Genomic DNA, 18,180 nt, shown 5'->3' on the forward strand with positions numbered 1-18,180 from the left:
TTAAGTTTGTCAATAGGCATCTGCTGCATAGGGGAGTGATTATCCATAGCTCCCGGGGACTTAAGGGGGTGGTTTGGGCTTGGGGGAGTAGCTATTTCATTTGGGGAGAGTTTAAGATAGTTGAACCAAGTACTCGGAGATGTGACAGTCTGTTTTAGTTTTGCCTTACCATACACCAGCGGGGGCTGCGATTGGTCTTCCGAATCTACACATTTAAAGGCGCCTCCCGCCGTCCTCTTGTCCACTAGGCACTTGGGGGATATAGGCCGTGTGTATGAGCCTTCCGTAGTCTCAACATGGGCCACCTTTTTGGTCAGTCTGCTTCTCAGGGTGTCCAGTCTAACCAAGATTTCCCTTTGGGCTGACGTCTGTAGTGACCAGAACCGATTTATTAAGGCATGTTCTTCTATGGAGAAAGAGTCCTCTCTGCCGTTCGAATGAAGTTGAGTCTCAATAGGAGCTTTGTTTTTCTGCTGATGCACTAGGCTCTGGTTTTGCTGGTTTTGTTGCATGTGCACTCTATCGTTTTGTTCCTCTGTTCCTGGTCTCCCTTCCCCCTTGGCCGCCAGTAGGGAGATTGGCGGGGCCAAAGCTGGATCCGTCAAAGCTCTACCCCTTAAGGCAGTCCCTTCTTGCCGGTGGGATGGTCGTCTAGTAGATCGTGGGGAGGGGTTCATAGGGAGGGACCGTTGCTGCGAATTCCGGGCGTGATCCTCAATCCTCCTTGTAGGTCGGCTAACCAAATTTGCTGAGTTTGGGATTTTCCCAATAATGCCCCTACAGTTGTTAAAGAAGCATCTTTGTGGGAAGATTCCATACCAGTTGAGGCGATTTTGAAGTTTGCTCAAAAGTGTAGGAAGCCTGGGAGAATCGAACTTGAGCACCAAGCGCTTAAATTTTGGAGTCTCTGGCAGCCATTCTAATGATAGGAGATCGCCCTGGGCCAAGTAGGACCTGGTCAACATTCGCAGTGAGATCACAGCAGCTTTACAATTTCTCCAGGCATGGTAGGGGAAGCGGGAGTGAACAATGTTCAAGCATATATTGTTAGGGGTGAGTTGGAGGTTTACTAGCTGCTGCCCCCTGCTTGGGCTCTGTGCCTGATGATTATCAGGTCCCTGGTGATTTGATGGCGGAATCAAAATCGGGGTAGGGGTTTTGGTGAGAGCATTTAGTTTTCCCTCTAACATATTGACGGAGGCTGATAGCACCTTTATTTCGTCAGCCAAGTGCAGGCAATATTTCTGCAAAGTCCTCAGCTCCACTGAGTGTACTATATCGCATAAAGATTTACAGTGAGAGTCGGAGTGAGGAGAGAGGCCGACTGGGCTGGAGGTTATATCCAACAGCGGTTTGTCTCCTGGCAAGGGAGTATTTGCAGTCGTTGCTAGGTCATACGGACAGTCTACCTGCTTGGAAGTGTTTAAAAGGTTGTTTGAAGTCATTGCAGGATCATTGCAGGATCATGTAGGCAATCTAACTGCTTAAAGGTAACAGGCGAAGGGGGCACGAGATTGCAGAAAAACTCTTCTAACGATGAAATAGAAGGCTCTAAGGTCTTAGGTGGTAAATCCAGCCCAGTAGGTTTCGAGATCTTAGACATAGGTTTTGAGGCATTAAAGGAAAGGTCTTCCACAGAAGAGGTACGGCCACGTTTTAGGTTCGTCATGCTGGGCCCCTAGAGCGGCTCGGTTATCTAAGAGTCCTTCAAAGGCCAAGCAAAAGCTGGTGGAAGGCCAGGGAAGCGCGGCCGGTGGCTGCCCTAGTTACAGCTAATCAGGTTGTTAGTGAAGCTCATTAAAGAGATTTATAGCGCTGAGATTGCAAGCTTCCACAGAGTGAGTTCCTGGCGTTAACATCAAACCATTATCGTGCCAACTTCTCGAGAAAAGTAGGAGCAAAGTAACTTACAGCATGAACTGAAAGGGGAGCTCCGGCAAGCGCGTCTTACTTCGTCGCCATCTTGGCCCTTACTTTGATTGGAGTGCTAGACAGGTAAAGGAACATCAGTGATAAATGTAACATAAAGTTGACTAGCCATGAAGGACCTCAGTGTCAAACACAGTTTGGTAGAGAAAATAAAAATTTGAATCTGTGCTATGTAATTTACATTTTGTATACATACAACACCAGCCAAAAGTCACAGTTCTCTTGGCACCCTACGCTGCTAAGAACAACTACAATAGGATTTAAATTATACATCAATTTGCGTTCGTTTTTTAAAAGATAGCTCCTCATGCAAGCTCTTCAAACAATGTTGGTGGGGATTCTTCATTGAATGTTATTGATTCAGAGATGTTGAAGGTCTGAGAAGCAATGGCTCCAATGATTAGGTCTCCCTTCTGATGATACTCATGAAGTGGATAGTGTGGATCATCAACCATGCATTTAATGATTTGAGACTTGCACACCATGGGTGGAAGTAGTACAAGAAGTATAGCCAGCGATGATATAATTCTGAGTACCAAACTTTGAATGCTGCATCGCTTATATCTATATCATCCTATTGGTTATTCTAGTGGTCAATGCAAATATAAGGATATGTGCTGGATAGCAGCAAAGTTAATTACAGTCCTTTTGGTAACTGAAAAGGAAGAGAGTTACCATTTAAAAGCTGGGCTTTCCCTGTGGAATTGCTAAGAAAACATGTTTGTTATATTAAAATAGCATTTCTCATTCATTTAGTTAGACAACAAGGGACAGTGTGGAGATGGCTCAGTCAGAGCATGAGACGATTAATATCAGGGTCGTGGGTTTGATCCCCACGTTGAGCTAGTTTTCATGAATCATTGGAAAGCATCATATGCCATTTTGAATAAAGATGCTAGACAAACCATTCCAAACTGTACTGTTTTGGATACTTCTGGAGTTATTGCCCAATTTGACATGATGGGTATTGACATTAAGGGGTTGGGTTGACTCTATGTTTGGATACTTTTGGAAGCCATTTTGAATAAAGATGATGGACCAAAATGTTCAAAAGTGCATGGATTTAAAAATTTGAAAATATTGTTTCCCAATTTAGTATAGTGGTTACCAAAATGGAGATTTTACTATATTTTTTAAACCATCAGAACAGTGATACCCACATATAGCGCCAAAATGAAAACTGCATTAAAACATTTTTTTTTCTAAAGTGAAATGTGCATTAATGAAGACAGTAGACAGAAACATTGAAAATTTGGACACCACTGAATATACTGCAACCCATTTTAGCCTGGAGCTTCCAAAGATGGAAGACCAATGCAGACAAACCTTTATACAGCAGATCATTTAAAAATGGCAGAGATCTGTTCAGTTTTCATGTTTTCCTTCTTATTAGCAAATCCCTGCTGTTCAGCTCAGGCCTCAGAGCAATAATGTAATATTTTGGAGCAAAGATGCAACCCAGCAACCCAGCACTGGAGGCCAAGATAGAGAAGACCTCCACAGCCACCACATATTTTCCCTTCATGCTCAAGTAGGTTGGGACAAAAGAAAGCCAAACACTGCAAAATAGCAACATGCTGAAAGTGATAAACTTGGCCTCGTTGAAACTATCAGGCAATTTTCTGGCAAAGAAAGCCACAGTGAAGCTCACAAGAGCCAGAAAGCCCATGTAGCCCAAAACACAGTAGAACATAGCCACAGACCCCTCATTACACTCTAATACAATTTCTCCAGCCACTGAGTTCAAGTCAACATCAGGGAAAGGAGGAGAAATCACCAGCCACATAGTGCAGATGGCCGATTGAATAACGGAGCAGGAAAGAACAACAGAGTTTGCCATTCCTTTCCCCACCCACTTCCTCATCCTGGATCCAGGCTTGGTAGCCATGAAAGCCAGAACCACTGTGATGGTTTTTGCTAACACACAGGAAACAGCCACTGAGAAGATTATGCCAAAAACAGTCTGTCGGAGGAGACACGTCACCTTCTGAGGCTGTCCAATGAATAGCAATGCACAAATGAAACAGAGAAGGAGGGAAATGAGGAGAGTGTAGGTCAGGATCCAGTTGTTGGCTTTGACAATGGGAGTGTGATGGTGCTTCATAAATGTACCCAGCACAAGTGCTGTAATGAAAGCAAAGGAAAGAGCAAAAGAGGTTAAACTGATACCCAAAGGGTCTTCATAGGACAAGAAACTTGTACTCTTGGGAATACATAAATTCCTATTTCTGTTTGGATATTTTTTGTCTTCACACTTATAACAGTCAATCATATCTGAAAAAGAAAATATTTTGTATTAATCTCAAAAATACGACCTTTCCTCAACATACCGTAATTTTTCCTTCTTTTCTTTTTCTTATTCCATTTAAAAAACAAAGACAAAAAATGGTTTCATGAATATACAATTAAAATTTGCAATTGTGAATGATGGAGTCCATCCTGCTTAGGCAGCCAATCAGAAGTACATAATTAATTGAGTGAAAATGCAGAAGGGTTGGAAATGCTTCCTGATTGACTTCACATTATCAAGAACTAACCAAGGGTTTCCAGTCAATATTCTGTAGCCCCCTCAATAAAGCATAATAGAGGGAATGTGTCACTGTATACTTATGTGTCTAAGTAACCCACTCTTATTAATCAGTAAATTAAAAAGAATTCAATCTTAGCAAACCTTCATATATGCAGATTAGAAGTTAGCTCTTTGCTGGATTTCTCAAAATATTATGACTCAATTACCTAAAGCTTAAAGTTTTAAAATATACATCTAAATAAGTTTTATGAATGTAAATGCACAATTGAAAAGAACTTGGATGGATACTGCTAAACACATATTGAGAGAAAATGAAGATTTACATACATTTTTAAGAGGATTTTTAAAAAATCAAATTAATGAAGCTGTGTGTAAAAATATGTTTACTAAACGATTAGGTCCATTGCCACTCAAATCTTTCTACCAAGTTTCAAAAACTGGAAACAAGAACCTTGGTGAGTTTCTTGTTTCCTGTGGATATTTTTCTTTGTTTAGGGAACCATGTATACATTTGTGCATATATTTCTTACCCTCCTGGGTTGTAATCTTCCCTTCTGGACATGGGGTGCAGTCATAGCAGCAAAATGGCTCCCCCTCTTTCACTTTCTTGCTAGAACCAGGATGGCAACTGTCGGAGCATACAGATTTAGGCAGTGTCTAATTCAGAAATGAAAGAGAGAGAAAATGTGATTCTCAGAATAATAACAGCCATAATCCTCAAGTTTCTGAGACATTTTTGAAGTAGCAAAGGACAGTCCCTGCACTCCTGATTGAGCCTCCTATCTGAGTGATATTTGTTGTGCGAGCGGGAGACGGTTCTCCAAAGAGAGCTTTTGCCAAGCACTTTAATATAATAGACATCTTTCTTAGTAGTTCAGGATCGCCACATTTCTTTTTAAGCAGACAGTGGAGGAGAAAGAAATCTGCATTTACAGGAGAAGATCCTACTCATTAGCTGATGAACGAATTAGCGTATCATAGAAATGGAGAGTTGGAAGGGACCCAGCGGATCATCTAGTGCAGTGGTGTCCAAACATTTTTCAAAGGGCCAGATTTGATGAAGTGAAGGGCCATGGGGGCCGACCAAAGGGCCAACCAAAGTTGTTGACCTTTTTCAAAGAATGAAGTTCAGCTTTTTTTAGGATTTTACCCAAGGAAATAAACTACCACAGGGGCCAGATTAAACTGACTGGTGAGCCGGATTAGGCCCCCAAAATGGACTTTGGACATGCCTGATCTAGTGCAACCCCCTGCAATGCAGGAATATGCAGCTGTCCCATACAAGGATAGAACCTGCAACCTTGGCATTTTCAGCACTATACTTCAACCAACTGAGCTATCATGACCCCTGCCTTATATCAGCATAATTTCTCTGTAACTTCTTAAGTGCACTTGAAATGCCACAAGGGTATCAACATTGCCATTATAATTGCATTGCACATTCTGGAAAAATGTTCTTGTTGAAGAAATGATTTGTTTTCCCATGTTTATTGATCAACCTGACTTGTTAACTAAGTGAAGATGCCTGTAGCCGTGTAAAATAGATGGAATCACTGAAAAGCATTTAAAAGAAGGTAGTCTCTTCTTTTAACATGATTGTTTGAAAGATCATTTATTGTAGCAGCTTGCTTCATTCAGCAGTTGTATTTTTATTCTTAAGTCAGTAGTAAGGGAGAGACAAGGCAGGCTGTTGAAGAATCCGGGGTCTTCCTGTCCTGCTGCAACCATCTCCCCTCCCCCCTGGTCTCAGAACAAAAGAGGGATGAAGAGCGCAGAGCAGAGACAGGCAAGGTGATGAAGTATAAGATTGCTTGGAAAAGACCGGGGGGGGGGGGGCTGTGGGAAGATGGGGATCTTCAGTCCCTGCAACTGCCTCATAGGGGCTAGATCCAACAGGACTAGTTGCTGTGCACACTAGGCCTGGTCTCTTGAGCTATCTTGTTTCTTTTAATAAAGAGTTAACTTCATGGGCACCGTGTGAGTTATTGCTGACCTGCCCTTGACAACTGCTTCTGACAGTTGTACTATTCTCAATCCTAACAACAGCTAACAGTTTTAATAAGGGCTGAACAATGCTAAGCAAAATAACATTCAGGAGTGTTCATTCAAAATCGGAACTCTTCCCAAATGGCTGATGATTACCTCCTACCTGGTTAAACCAGTTATGCCATGTTATGATATCCTCACTGATAGCAAGTGCTTGGTCTGGAGGAACCTGGGGATCAATCTTCCCAACTTTCACTCTTTGAAAGGATTGATTTGAGAAAACAATCCAGTTGGTGACATCAAATCCAGCTACTATCTCCCCATTCTGGTCAAAGGAAATCTTGTCCCCAGCACTGTTGTTAAATGAGATACTTCTCAGAAAATGGTGGAGCTAGATTGAAAAGTAAATGGCAGTTCAGGAAGGAATAATGTTGCATTGCACAAACATAAGGATTTCACAAATATAGCCACATTATCTGAGGAATGTGGATAAGAAAAATTATTTTAAAAACTGTAAAAAAACATCTTGATGAAGGTGGAATGAAAAACACAGACTAGAACTCAGCTGGAATAAAACTCATATTTTCATTTTCGCTGTACATTTCTACTTCAGTTTTCAAACATTCCCTCTTCAGTGGTACACAGTGAAGAGGCAGGGCAAATAATGCGGATGAAGATGCTCAGTCCCTTACCTGCCACAGCTGTTGATTCTGAAGCTTCTGTTCTCCACAGCCTGCCATTGATCTGTGTTTGACTTGGGATGTAGACATGGCATGCAAAGCTAGGGCCACAACATAAACAGCATTGTAGATGTTGTAGCTGTGGCTGGTCATGCTCATTTCAAAAAAAGGACCAGGAAGATCCTCCAATTTCTCTTCCCCGGTGCAGATATCTCCCTCCACATTGCCAGTAACTTGATTTGTGAATACACAACCAAATGCCTGTTGCCAGAAGTCCATGATAAAACCATCTCCTTTTGAGCTAGAAGGGTTTTTGTTCTCAACAAATTTGTGAAATCCTGGTAGATCACAAGAATGAGCTGTGAAGGAGAGAGCCCCATGGAGTATGTTTGTATCCCAAGTCCTTTGATAAACAAATGATGTTAGCTCCATCTGGCCTGTCATAATCCACACTTTACCTTTTGGCTTACTTGACATTTGTTCTTTTTCTGACAGGTACGGCAACCATCTGAAAAAAGGCACAGCATACGATTCCCCATAGACCACAACTGCATTGGCTTTGCTGTTAATTATATTATCATGGATTTTTGCCCCCTTGTTAAACAAAGCATTAACTTCTGTGATAAAAGTGAATTTCTGAGTTCTTTCAGTGAAGGCAAAACAAATACCACTCTGGGAGAAAAGTGGAACTACAGTTTGTACAAATCTATCTCCATATTCATCATTGCTGGTAAGGATCCCAATCCATGTCCATCTGAAATGCAGAAGGAAATAGAGAATCCCCTGATACTGGAGGTCTTCCTTGGGGCTCATCTGGTAGAAATAAAGTCCTGGAGTTTTATCATTCATCAGTGGTGCAGATCCATATATGAGCTAAATAGAAATGTGGGAATAGGAGAAAGTGACAGATGTGATAACCACTTTAACCTGAAACATGTTGTTATATCAACAATTCTTCCAACGGTGCTACAAAACTGGTATGGATAGAGAGTGGAAGCAGGGGCAGACTTTTGTAATATGGTGCCCTTAGCAAGGACAACATTTGTTGTTCCCCTAAATATTTCTTATTTTCACAATAATTCCTTAATTATTTATTGTTGTTTCCTCAGCTTGGTGTGAGGAAACCGCTCACACCCACCTATATTTGTGTCACTGGCAGAAGCAGAGAGAACAGTGTCATGAGTAAGGATTTCCAATAGATTCAAGGTGTAGCAAATAATTGCAACAACACTGAGGACCTCTGGGCTCAAAAGTCACACTCTTTAGATACGTAATTGTAGAAAGATGACATATATATATCCTGAAGCAGAGCCAAAAGTTTTTGAGAGAAAAGAAGTTCCCTGAATGCTCCCCAAATTGTCGTTGCAGTGGTTGAAATGAAAAATAAAAACTTCTGCCTCAGGAGTAGGCTGCATTTTTAAAAAAATCTCCCATCCAACATTCATGCAAAAATATGTCCCTCTGGTTATTTGGAATGCACAGTTTTTCCAAACTACATCATACAACATAGATGGAGTAAATCCCTGTTCTGGACACCAAGAGAGAAATATCCCACCTGTGGAACCTTATAGATATCCAATATTGTTGCCACTTGAAGGGAAGTCTGGGAGTCCAGTCCCCCAATGATGGCTAAAAGGTTTTGCTTGTTGTCACAGATGTAGTTGGGGACAAATGTTTCCAGTGTGGATGTGAGTAACATTGTGGCATGATAGGTCCATTTGGCATTGAAATAGCTGTCATAGATGTGGAAGCCTAGAGTGACATTGGGTAGAATCTGAGGATTTTCATTTATCTCCTTCACTGCAAATTGCAAGGCCAGGATGTTCTGGTAATGCTTAGGCACCACACTAGAAAGAGAGTTGCATTCCTTATCAGAAAAGTATGCCACACTTTGTAAATGCTTCACAGCTATGTTCTACATTGAGTTCCAGTGCTTGTCATTAGGTCAACTAGGCAGCTGCCCATGGGGCAGACCTCAAAGAAGTAATTCTGTCTTCACATGAGAGGAATGCTGACCATTTAGAAACCAAGTGATAGATTTCCTGCAACCAGGGCTTTTTTCAGCTAAAGTTTGCCGGAACTCAGTGCTAGCACTACTTAGGTGGGTGCCATTGCCATTATAGGAGAACACTGGTGGCATTCATGCTGAGTTCTGGCATCTCTTTTCCTAGAAAAATAGCAATGCCTTCAATGTTTACTAAATGAAATGAATGAACTCTACTTCGTGTCTGAGAAATCTCAGAGGTAACAGAGCATCAGTTCAGAATTACATTGCAAATAATAAATTTTTATGGCTTCAACCAAAGTAGGCTGTGCTTTTTTTTTAAAAAAAAAAAACATATTTAAATGTGGGGGGTGGGCAAACTACAGCCCCCAAATTGCCATGAAGCCTTGACCAAAGGAGATAAGTATGAGATGATGCCAAAGCTTGGAAAGTGGCCAACATTTTATATACATATAGATATAGATTAAGGCTGTATCCACACTCCCATTTACTCTGCAACCAGTACTCCCCGCCCGCTACTGTTGTTTCGGGACATGGTGTACACATGACATGAGCAGCAATCCATATCTATCCTGTATGTGCTCCTTCATGTCCTCTTATAAAATCCAGTGTTTTGATGCATTTTTCCCCAAACCAGCTTTAATCCAAATCAAGAAAATGCATAATCTCGATGTGTTTTAAAACAGTAACCTGTACGCAGCTTAAATCTCCAACAACTTATCTTAAATACAGGATGTGAGGATAGGGTTGAGAAAGGTTTCTGTCTCAGACCTTGGGAAACTGCTGCCAGTAAGAGTTCAAATTGAGCTAATTGGACCAATCACATTATAACACAACTTTAACACATTTTCATTGAACTGTAAGCTCATCCACATCAGTAGAAAAGTAGATGTCTGGATAAAATTCAAAGAACTTTGAAATAGTTGTGAGAATAAAAGGGGATAAGTGTGGAAATCTGTTTTGTTTTTCAGAAGAGGGTCTATTTTATATATTATTTTCTAGAATACTAAATATCATGTTTGCAGAAGGCAAAAAGAGGATTTAACTATTTCTAAATATGTGGGCAAATATACGTGTGTTATTTTATGACAACATATATTATGAAAAATGATTGTGAGATACACACACAGGGTATATATAACATGAGATGCAGGAGGAGAGATGGAGTACAAGGCACACAATGGGACAGAGTAACCATGCAGAAACATTTTTGGCAGATAACTTGACAGAGGAATTAAAAGCTTTAATCCACCTTGGTATTCATTAAGGTTTTTTGAGATGGAGCCCATCAAAGATTCCCTTGCCTTGGTTAAACAATAACCAGAGTCCCCCTCCACTCCACTTAAAAAAACCCAAGGAGACAACTGTTCTTTTTCCATTCTAATTTGAGGGGTCTAGAAAATGATGTGCATTAATACTTTGCCAGGGATTGAACTCCCATGCAAATGTTGCCACGTGTAATGAACCCAGTTGCCTGCCATGGTATGTAAGGGATTAAAGTATGAATCAAAGTGGAAACCTGAAATTATTATTTTTTAAAATATTTTTTATTAATTTTCCACCAAGAAACAATACATATCACACCACATTACAACTTTCACAGATTTTCTCATTTTTTTGGACTTCCTTCAGCCTCTCTGACAATCATCCGAATTAAGCCTTTTTAATTACACATTTCCTAAATTTGCTATTGCCTTTTGGCATACCCTTCCACATCTGTTTTTCTTTTTTGCAATATTTCTTAAGTTTTTACAGAGCTTCTTTAAATGCCACTAACGTTATTTCTTTGTCACTTATAAATTCCCAGTACTCATATCACACCACATTACAAGAAACCTGAAATTATTAATTCCTTACTTAAGCTCTTCAGGCAATGCTGGTGGGGGTTCTTGGCTGAAGGCTATTGAGTTGGAGATGATGATGCTGTGAGAGGCGATTCCACCAACGATGAAGTCTCCATTCTGATGATACTGATGGAGTGGAGGCTGTGGATCAGGGACATTGCATTTAACAATGCGAGTCTTGGCTATTACACGAGGAAGTAGCATCAACATCAAGACCAACAATGCCACCATCCTTGCTATAAACATTGCCTTAAAACTGGAAAAACATATTTCTTACTTTGACAGTATCATTGAGAAAAAACATTGGCAATTTAGTCTCCTTATATGTATAAAATACAGAATGCAAGATAACGTTTTGTCTTTTTTAAAAAAAATCCTGATCATGCTGAAAGATCCTTGTCTATTCACATTCCCTAATTCTAGCTGTGATCGCTAAAGATTGCCAGTCTTCTTGATCACCTTCCATGTTTTGAATTTCAATTTCCAGCATCCACCACTGGCTGGTTCTATTGAAGTTGTAGTCCAAAACAGTTGGAGGACATCATTTGGGGGAAGATTTGTATGTATTATCTTTTACAAACTGTCTCATTAGCTTTGATGGTGTCCACGTTCATGGGGGGATAGAGAAATTAGAGAATTACTATACTTATGATAATTAAAGGAAACACGTTCACCAACTGAAATCTATCAATTCTCTGAGGAATTGTGCAACTGAATTTATTTGTCTATCTTAACAGAAGTTTTAATTTTCACTTAGTTGGGTGAAAGTTAGGCATTACTTTTGTTAACTTTGTGAACTGGTCAATTGATTTTGCTCACACACTTCTTCTGTACTTAAAAGGAGGCGGGGAGCCTTTGCCAATACACCCAAGAAAGATGGGTAACAGGATATATTTATTAAAACTAATGAGGTCCGGGCAGTGAGGTGGATTAATGGGAGGATTTCAACTTTCCTAGCTCCCGAGTCAGTTGCCTGTCACATGCTGTGTTTTCACAGCAAGGTCCAAGGAAACTCCTTTCACCTTGCCATGTGCTCTATATGCGTGTGTGTACACACACCACATGTGCACCATAGCCTATTGGCCAATGTTCACCTCAGTGTTGCAAGACCCAAACACCTCTCTGGCTTTGATTCTAGTTGGATATTCTTCTGTAATTTTCCTTAAATGAGCAACTAACAAGGTCCATACACTGCTCCCAGAGTGCATAGAGGCTTGATGATATGTAAACACTGAGACAAAGTATTTTAAACTCAGTATCACTAGACAACTGAACCACTCAAAGCTCTGGGGAGAAAGATACAATGCATTCTATGACACTGTGAACAGTTAAAGGTGCACAGGTTCCAGCTGTATTGTAAGCTATCTAGGACCTAGTGAAGCTGGTAATAAGAAGCAGAAAAAAGAGCAGGCAAAACAGAATGTTGCAAAAGCAGGCATAAACATCCTACATGCACTTAATCTCTGTAATAAGTGCAATTCAATGGGCCCACAATTTGCACTCACTTTACATACACCATAGTAACCTTCCGCATGTGAAGGAAGGAAGGAATAAATAAATAAATAAATGTCAATATGCCATAGCAACATTCCGCAAGTGAGGAAATAAATAAATAAATGTCAATACGCCATAGCAACATTCCACAAGTGAGGATAGATAGATGATAGATAGATAGATAGATAGATAGATAGATAGATGATAGATAGATAGATAGATAGATGGAGGTCACTAAGCAATGTTTTTAATTTCTTTTTGCTTTGATATATTTTATTATGCAGCAGAATATTTTTTATAATTATAAGTAAAATAAAATAGCTTTTGCCTGAATGGCAAGTGATATGGCTTCTTTTGTACATGCAGATGCATAAACATGAGCCGATCTCGTAATAGATTGAGATTGTGTGTTTGGAGAGCTTTAAGGAAAATCTAACCACAATAAGGGAACCATTCAGAAAATTACAAAGGTAGCAGTGTAAACATGATAGGTGCTGCAAGAGGAACATTCAGGCTTATACTGAGTGCAGACAAAAACCCCTCAGGTGTGCAATTTATAGCAAAATGTACCAAACAGTCATTTGGCCTTCCTCTTTATTAGATGTTCCCTGTTATTCAGCTCAGGCCTCAGCACAATCAGATAACATTTGGGAAGGAAGATGCAACCCAGAAAACCACCACTGGAGGCTAAGATAGCGAAGATCTCCACGGCAACCATGTATTTGCCCTTAGAGCTTATATAAGCTGGAATAAAGGATAGCCATACACTGCAGAAGACCAACATGCTGAAAGTGATGAACTTGGCTTCATTGAAACTGTCAGGTAACTTTCTGGCAAGGAAAGCCACAGTGAAACTAACAATTGCTAGGAATCCCATGTAGCCAAGAACAGAGTAGAACATTGTTACAGACCCCTCATTACATTCTAATACAATTTCTGAAGTCAAAGAATGCACGTCAACATCTGGGAATGGGGAGGAGGTTGCAAGCCATAGAGTACAGATGCCTGCTTGAATAAGAGAACAGGAAAGAACAATAAAATTGGCCAGTCTTTTCCCCAACCATTTCCTCCCCCTTGATCCTGGTTTGGTAGCCATGAAAGCCAGAACCACTGTGATAGTTTTTGCGAGCACACAAGAAACAGCCACTGAGAAGATGATGCCAAAAGCAGTTTGCCGGAGGAGACATGTCACCTTCCAAGGTTTGCCAATGAATAAAAAAGCACACAGGAAGCAGAGTAGAAGGGAGATGAGGAGTGTGTAGGTGAGGTCCCGGTTGTTGGCTTTGACAATGGGAGTGGTGTGGTGCTTTATAAACATCCCTAGCACCAGAGCTGTCATCATAGAAGAAGAAAGAGAAAAACAGGCTAAACTGATCCCCAAAGGTTCTTCATAAGACAGGAAACTTACTTTCTTGGGAACGCATGCATCTTTTTGGGGGGTTGCATATTGTTCATCTGGACATTTAAAACAGTCATTCATATCTGAAAACGAAAAGCCTGATGTTAATCTTCACTCTACAAATCTTACTAACTAGATGTAAATGTTCCTCATGCACAGTTAAAGCATATGTAGCCCTACCACCCTAACACACTGGAAGTAGTGATTTGTCCATGGCAGTTTTGTGACAGTCACCATATGTACATCTAAACAACAGTTATATTCCATGATTAAGGACAGTGATGCAATAGGACAGCTACATTAAAATCACAGTGATTATAAAATCCTGATTTTCCTTTGAGTAGGCAGCTATTTATAAATCTTGAAGTAAGAGAAAAGCTGTTCTAAGATTTCTAAGGGGCACTGTTATCATAGAATCATAGAATCATAGAATCATAGAGTTGGAAGAGACCACAAGGGTCATCGAGTCCAACCCCCTGCCAAGCAGGAAACACCATCAGAGCACTCCTGACATATGGTTGTCAAGCCTCTGCTTAAAGACCTCCAAAGAAGGAGACTCCACCACACTCCTTGGCAGCAAATTCCACTGTCGAACAGCTCTTACTGTCAGGAAGTTCTTCCTAATGTTTAGGTGGAATCTTCTTTCTTGTAGTTTGGATCCATTGCTCCGTGTCCGCTTCTCTGGAGCAGCAGAAAACAACCTTTCTCCCTCCTCTATGTGACATCCTTTTATATATTTGAACATGGCTATCATATCACCCCTTAACCTCCTTTTCTCCAGGCTAAACATGCCCAGCTCCCTTAGCCGATCCTCATAAGGCATTGATCCTCATAAGGCATCATTTGTCCAATTATTCCTACAAGACTGAGAGAACAATATCCTGTTCAATGAAAAGAGCAAAAGAACCTGTGATATTTCTAGACTCAAGGACAGTAATGGGGGATAAATTTGGTCTGCATTTCATAGCTTATCAACCTGACCTGGCACTCCCAAGGATCTCCCTAACTTTGTGGTGCAATCCTGGTTCATGTGTATGGAGGTCCTGGGCTGCCCAGATGACAATACCCTCTTTTGGCCTCACTGATGTGATCAATAAGAAAGGAAAGCAATACATTTGGCACCAGCTTGGCTGTGGGAATTGCTGATAGAAGACACCATTCAAGTGCATTAGGGCCTCAGCTCTAGATTTGAGTATGATTTACTTCAGGCATAGGCAAACTCGGCCCTCCAGATGTTTTGGGACTACAACTCCCATCATCCCTGACCGCTGGTCCTGTTAGCTAGGGATGATGAGAGTTGTAGTCCCAAAACATCTGGAGGGCCAAGTTTGCCTATGCCTGATTTATTTCTCAGCTTATTATTTTCCAAGAGATGTCCTTTCAAGGCAGTGGGTATCCTTTGTTCTTGGGGTTTACTCATGAATATTTCCCCATAAATGAATATAGCCACAAGGCAGTGAAAGTTTAGGCTCTGAGTTTTCCTTTTCCTAGATGGAATTAGGAAACCTTCACAGGTTGATGGTCCCATCTGCCCCTCACTTCTCTCCGCAGCATGTGCAGAAACCATCTTCTTGATCATTGGACCCACTATTGGTCTTGTCCATTCACTCTGCTGAAGCCTGTCTTCTCTTGAATGGCAAGTCCCTAACTCACTGAAGTTTTGAAATCCATTGGCTACCTTCACCTGGTTAGCTGGCCAGTTGAAGCTGTTCCCGGGGTGTGGACACTATAGGATGCTGACAGCTTCTAGAAGTCACAAATGAGAGCCAAGTACAGCAGGGGGGACCAGTGATGGACAAACTACCCAGAAGGAGCACAGCATGTCTCCCACCAAAGATATTGCTTTCCATACACCCCCACACACCGCAGATCTTAAGTTGGAATAAAATGTAAAATGTAAAAATTTTCTTGGTTACCCTGCCTTTCATTTCACCCCATTGTTTGTTCATATCACTGCTTTGATTGATGCTATGATATTTGATAACACTGGGTTCTTCTGTTAATTTCAGCAGCTTAAGCATTTATTATATGAAATTTGAGCTAGGAGGATGCATTCTAAGCTCATACAGCGTTTCAACAGTTCATGACCAGAAAAATAATGAATAAGTGCAGTGAAAAGATTTAGAAGAAAACACAGCTTGCCCCTGGCTTATTAGGGTGTGGTTGTCAGATCCTTTAACCTGCACTCCCTGTCTCTACTGAATCCAAAGGAAAAGCTGTACATCCCATTCAAAATTGAACCTCCCAATGTCAGGAAGAACTTTCCAACAATAAGTGTTGAATGGACTCCCTCAGCCTCTCCTTCACTGGAGGTTTTTATGCAGAGGTTGCGTGACCATCTGTCATGGAAGCTTTGGTTGAGATTCCCGCATTGCTGAGGTTGAACTAGATGACCCTTGGAGTTCCCTCCAACTCTACCATTCTATGATTTTATGTTATCTGCTGTTATTTTAGCTTATGGTGAGTTTATTCTGAGTATATATGTGAATATATGGTGAAGAAAAATCCTTAATAAACAAGTAAGTAAAATGATATTTACATATCAGTTCCTCTGGATTACAGCCAATCTTAATACTAACTTCTACAATATAGTTCTTACCCTTCTCATTTGAGATCTTCCCTTCTGGACATGGGAAGCAGTCATAGCAGCAAAATGGTTTCCCCTCTTTCACTTTCTTCCTAGAACCTGGATGGCAAGTCTCACTACATAACGAAAGAGGTCGTGTCTAATGCATAGAGGAAAGAGGAGAAAACAAATCTTGAGGATGATCTCCCGGACATACCTGGAATACTGTAGTCGGAGATCAGCAAAAAAAAGGTCTGGGAAAATCCAGACGTATGACAACCAGTGTTGGCAGTGTCGTTTTTGCCAATTTTCCTCAAAAATAGCTCAAAAACGTCATTTTTTTGCAATTTTGCCAATAATTTTAATTCTAGTATGTTTATTCACTCTCTTTGGCTCCTCCAGAAACTAACGTTACTTCTGAACTCATATCTTACCTTCCTTAACTGAAGTGCTTAAAATATGACTAGTTCTACATTTCATTTGTTATTTTCCTGTTTCCAGAGCAGAAAATCAAGTGTTCGAAAGGGTTTATTAGGAAAGTGTTTCACTAAGTTAATATAGTTAATCTTGATTTCTAACATGGTAGGGTGAACATGTACTGAAAGTATCATGGACCTTCATAGCAATTATATTGTGTGTTTTGTGTAGGGAGCTCAAACGTAAACCTAAAGTGTCTTCTTTGTAGAAACCCACTGTTTAAATAATGCTGATATGTAGATAATAAACTGTTCTTCAGGCAGTTTATTGTTTTGAGCAACCTCACGAGAAAAGAAAGTAATATTTCTAAATTTAAAGCAGATACATAATAGGTGAATGCACCAATAACAGCATTAGGTTCAGACTGATTCTACATAATTGTTGTCTGAGGAACAATAACGCTTGACCCAAGCGCATCCAAGTCTGCTTCAATTCCGCACACCCATTCAATATTGGGATTTTTTTAAAAAAAGAAAGACAAGACAAACGTTCATGGAATTTGCAAGCACACTAGTGCCCCAAGAGGGAATGAATCCTGATAAAATATAGGTAAATGGTTTAAGAAGCATTTCTTTTACTTTCCCTTTTTATGGAATTGGGTGGCATTTCCAGCAAGATCTGACAGCATCAATACTCCAGAATTTCAGAACTATAGCTTGCAGAAAGACAATTTTTCCACAAGGCCAGCTGTTAGCATTTTGGTATGAATTAAAAAAGCTATAACTTAAACTCCATTAATGATTTGTAAGCAATTGTCTGAAAATCGGTCATGAGAAGGATGCCTTGGCAAGAAAACTGCAAAATCATAGAAAAAGAGGTCAAGGGGTTTTTGTACTAATAAACATTAACATTGATTTTGGGTGAGCAGAACTCAAAGGGATTTGCTTTCTGAGTAAAATGATTTTTTGTGATTACAAGGTTGACATGTCAATAACCACAGAAATTTCTGTATGCTGCCTTTCCACTCGGGTGTTTGCTCTCCTCCCCCCCCCCCCCTTCATTCCATCCTAGCATGATGGCATTCTTGTATAGCACTGTTTTAATTTTAGAATTGCCAAAACACCACAGAGAACTCCACAAGTTCATCTTACAATTTGTGCCTCCTTATACAGGTTCTGCTTCACCTCTGACCAGCACAGTATTCCTATGAGGCACCCTGCTTTGTCTTTGATTTCAGGATTTGTCTAGTTCTGATGCCCTTCCCAGTTAATGCTATAGTCAGCAAAAAGATGTGACAATGAAGCAAGACTGAATTGCTAGAGTATCAGTA

At 40.4% G+C, this 18,180-nt stretch overlaps 1 protein-coding gene across 1 annotated transcript; it reads right to left on the reverse strand.

Moving 5' to 3' along the window:
- Positions 1-3,301: 3,301 nt before the first annotated feature.
- LOC310662195 (vomeronasal type-2 receptor 26-like) lies at positions 3,302-11,205 on the reverse strand (the record flags this gene model as incomplete). Its single annotated transcript, XM_083408965.1, has 6 exons — positions 3,302-4,203; positions 4,990-5,116; positions 6,609-6,836; positions 7,138-7,998; positions 8,681-8,972; positions 10,988-11,205. 6 exons carry the CDS (start codon positions 11,203-11,205, stop codon positions 3,302-3,304), a joined length of 2,628 nt encoding a protein of 875 aa, XP_083265091.1.
- Positions 11,206-18,180: the final 6,975 nt, after the last annotated feature.

Source organism: Podarcis tiliguerta (genome assembly GCF_965153285.1).
Source record: "Podarcis tiliguerta genome assembly, chromosome: 13".
Lineage (NCBI taxonomy): Eukaryota > Metazoa > Chordata > Lepidosauria > Squamata > Lacertidae > Podarcis > Podarcis tiliguerta.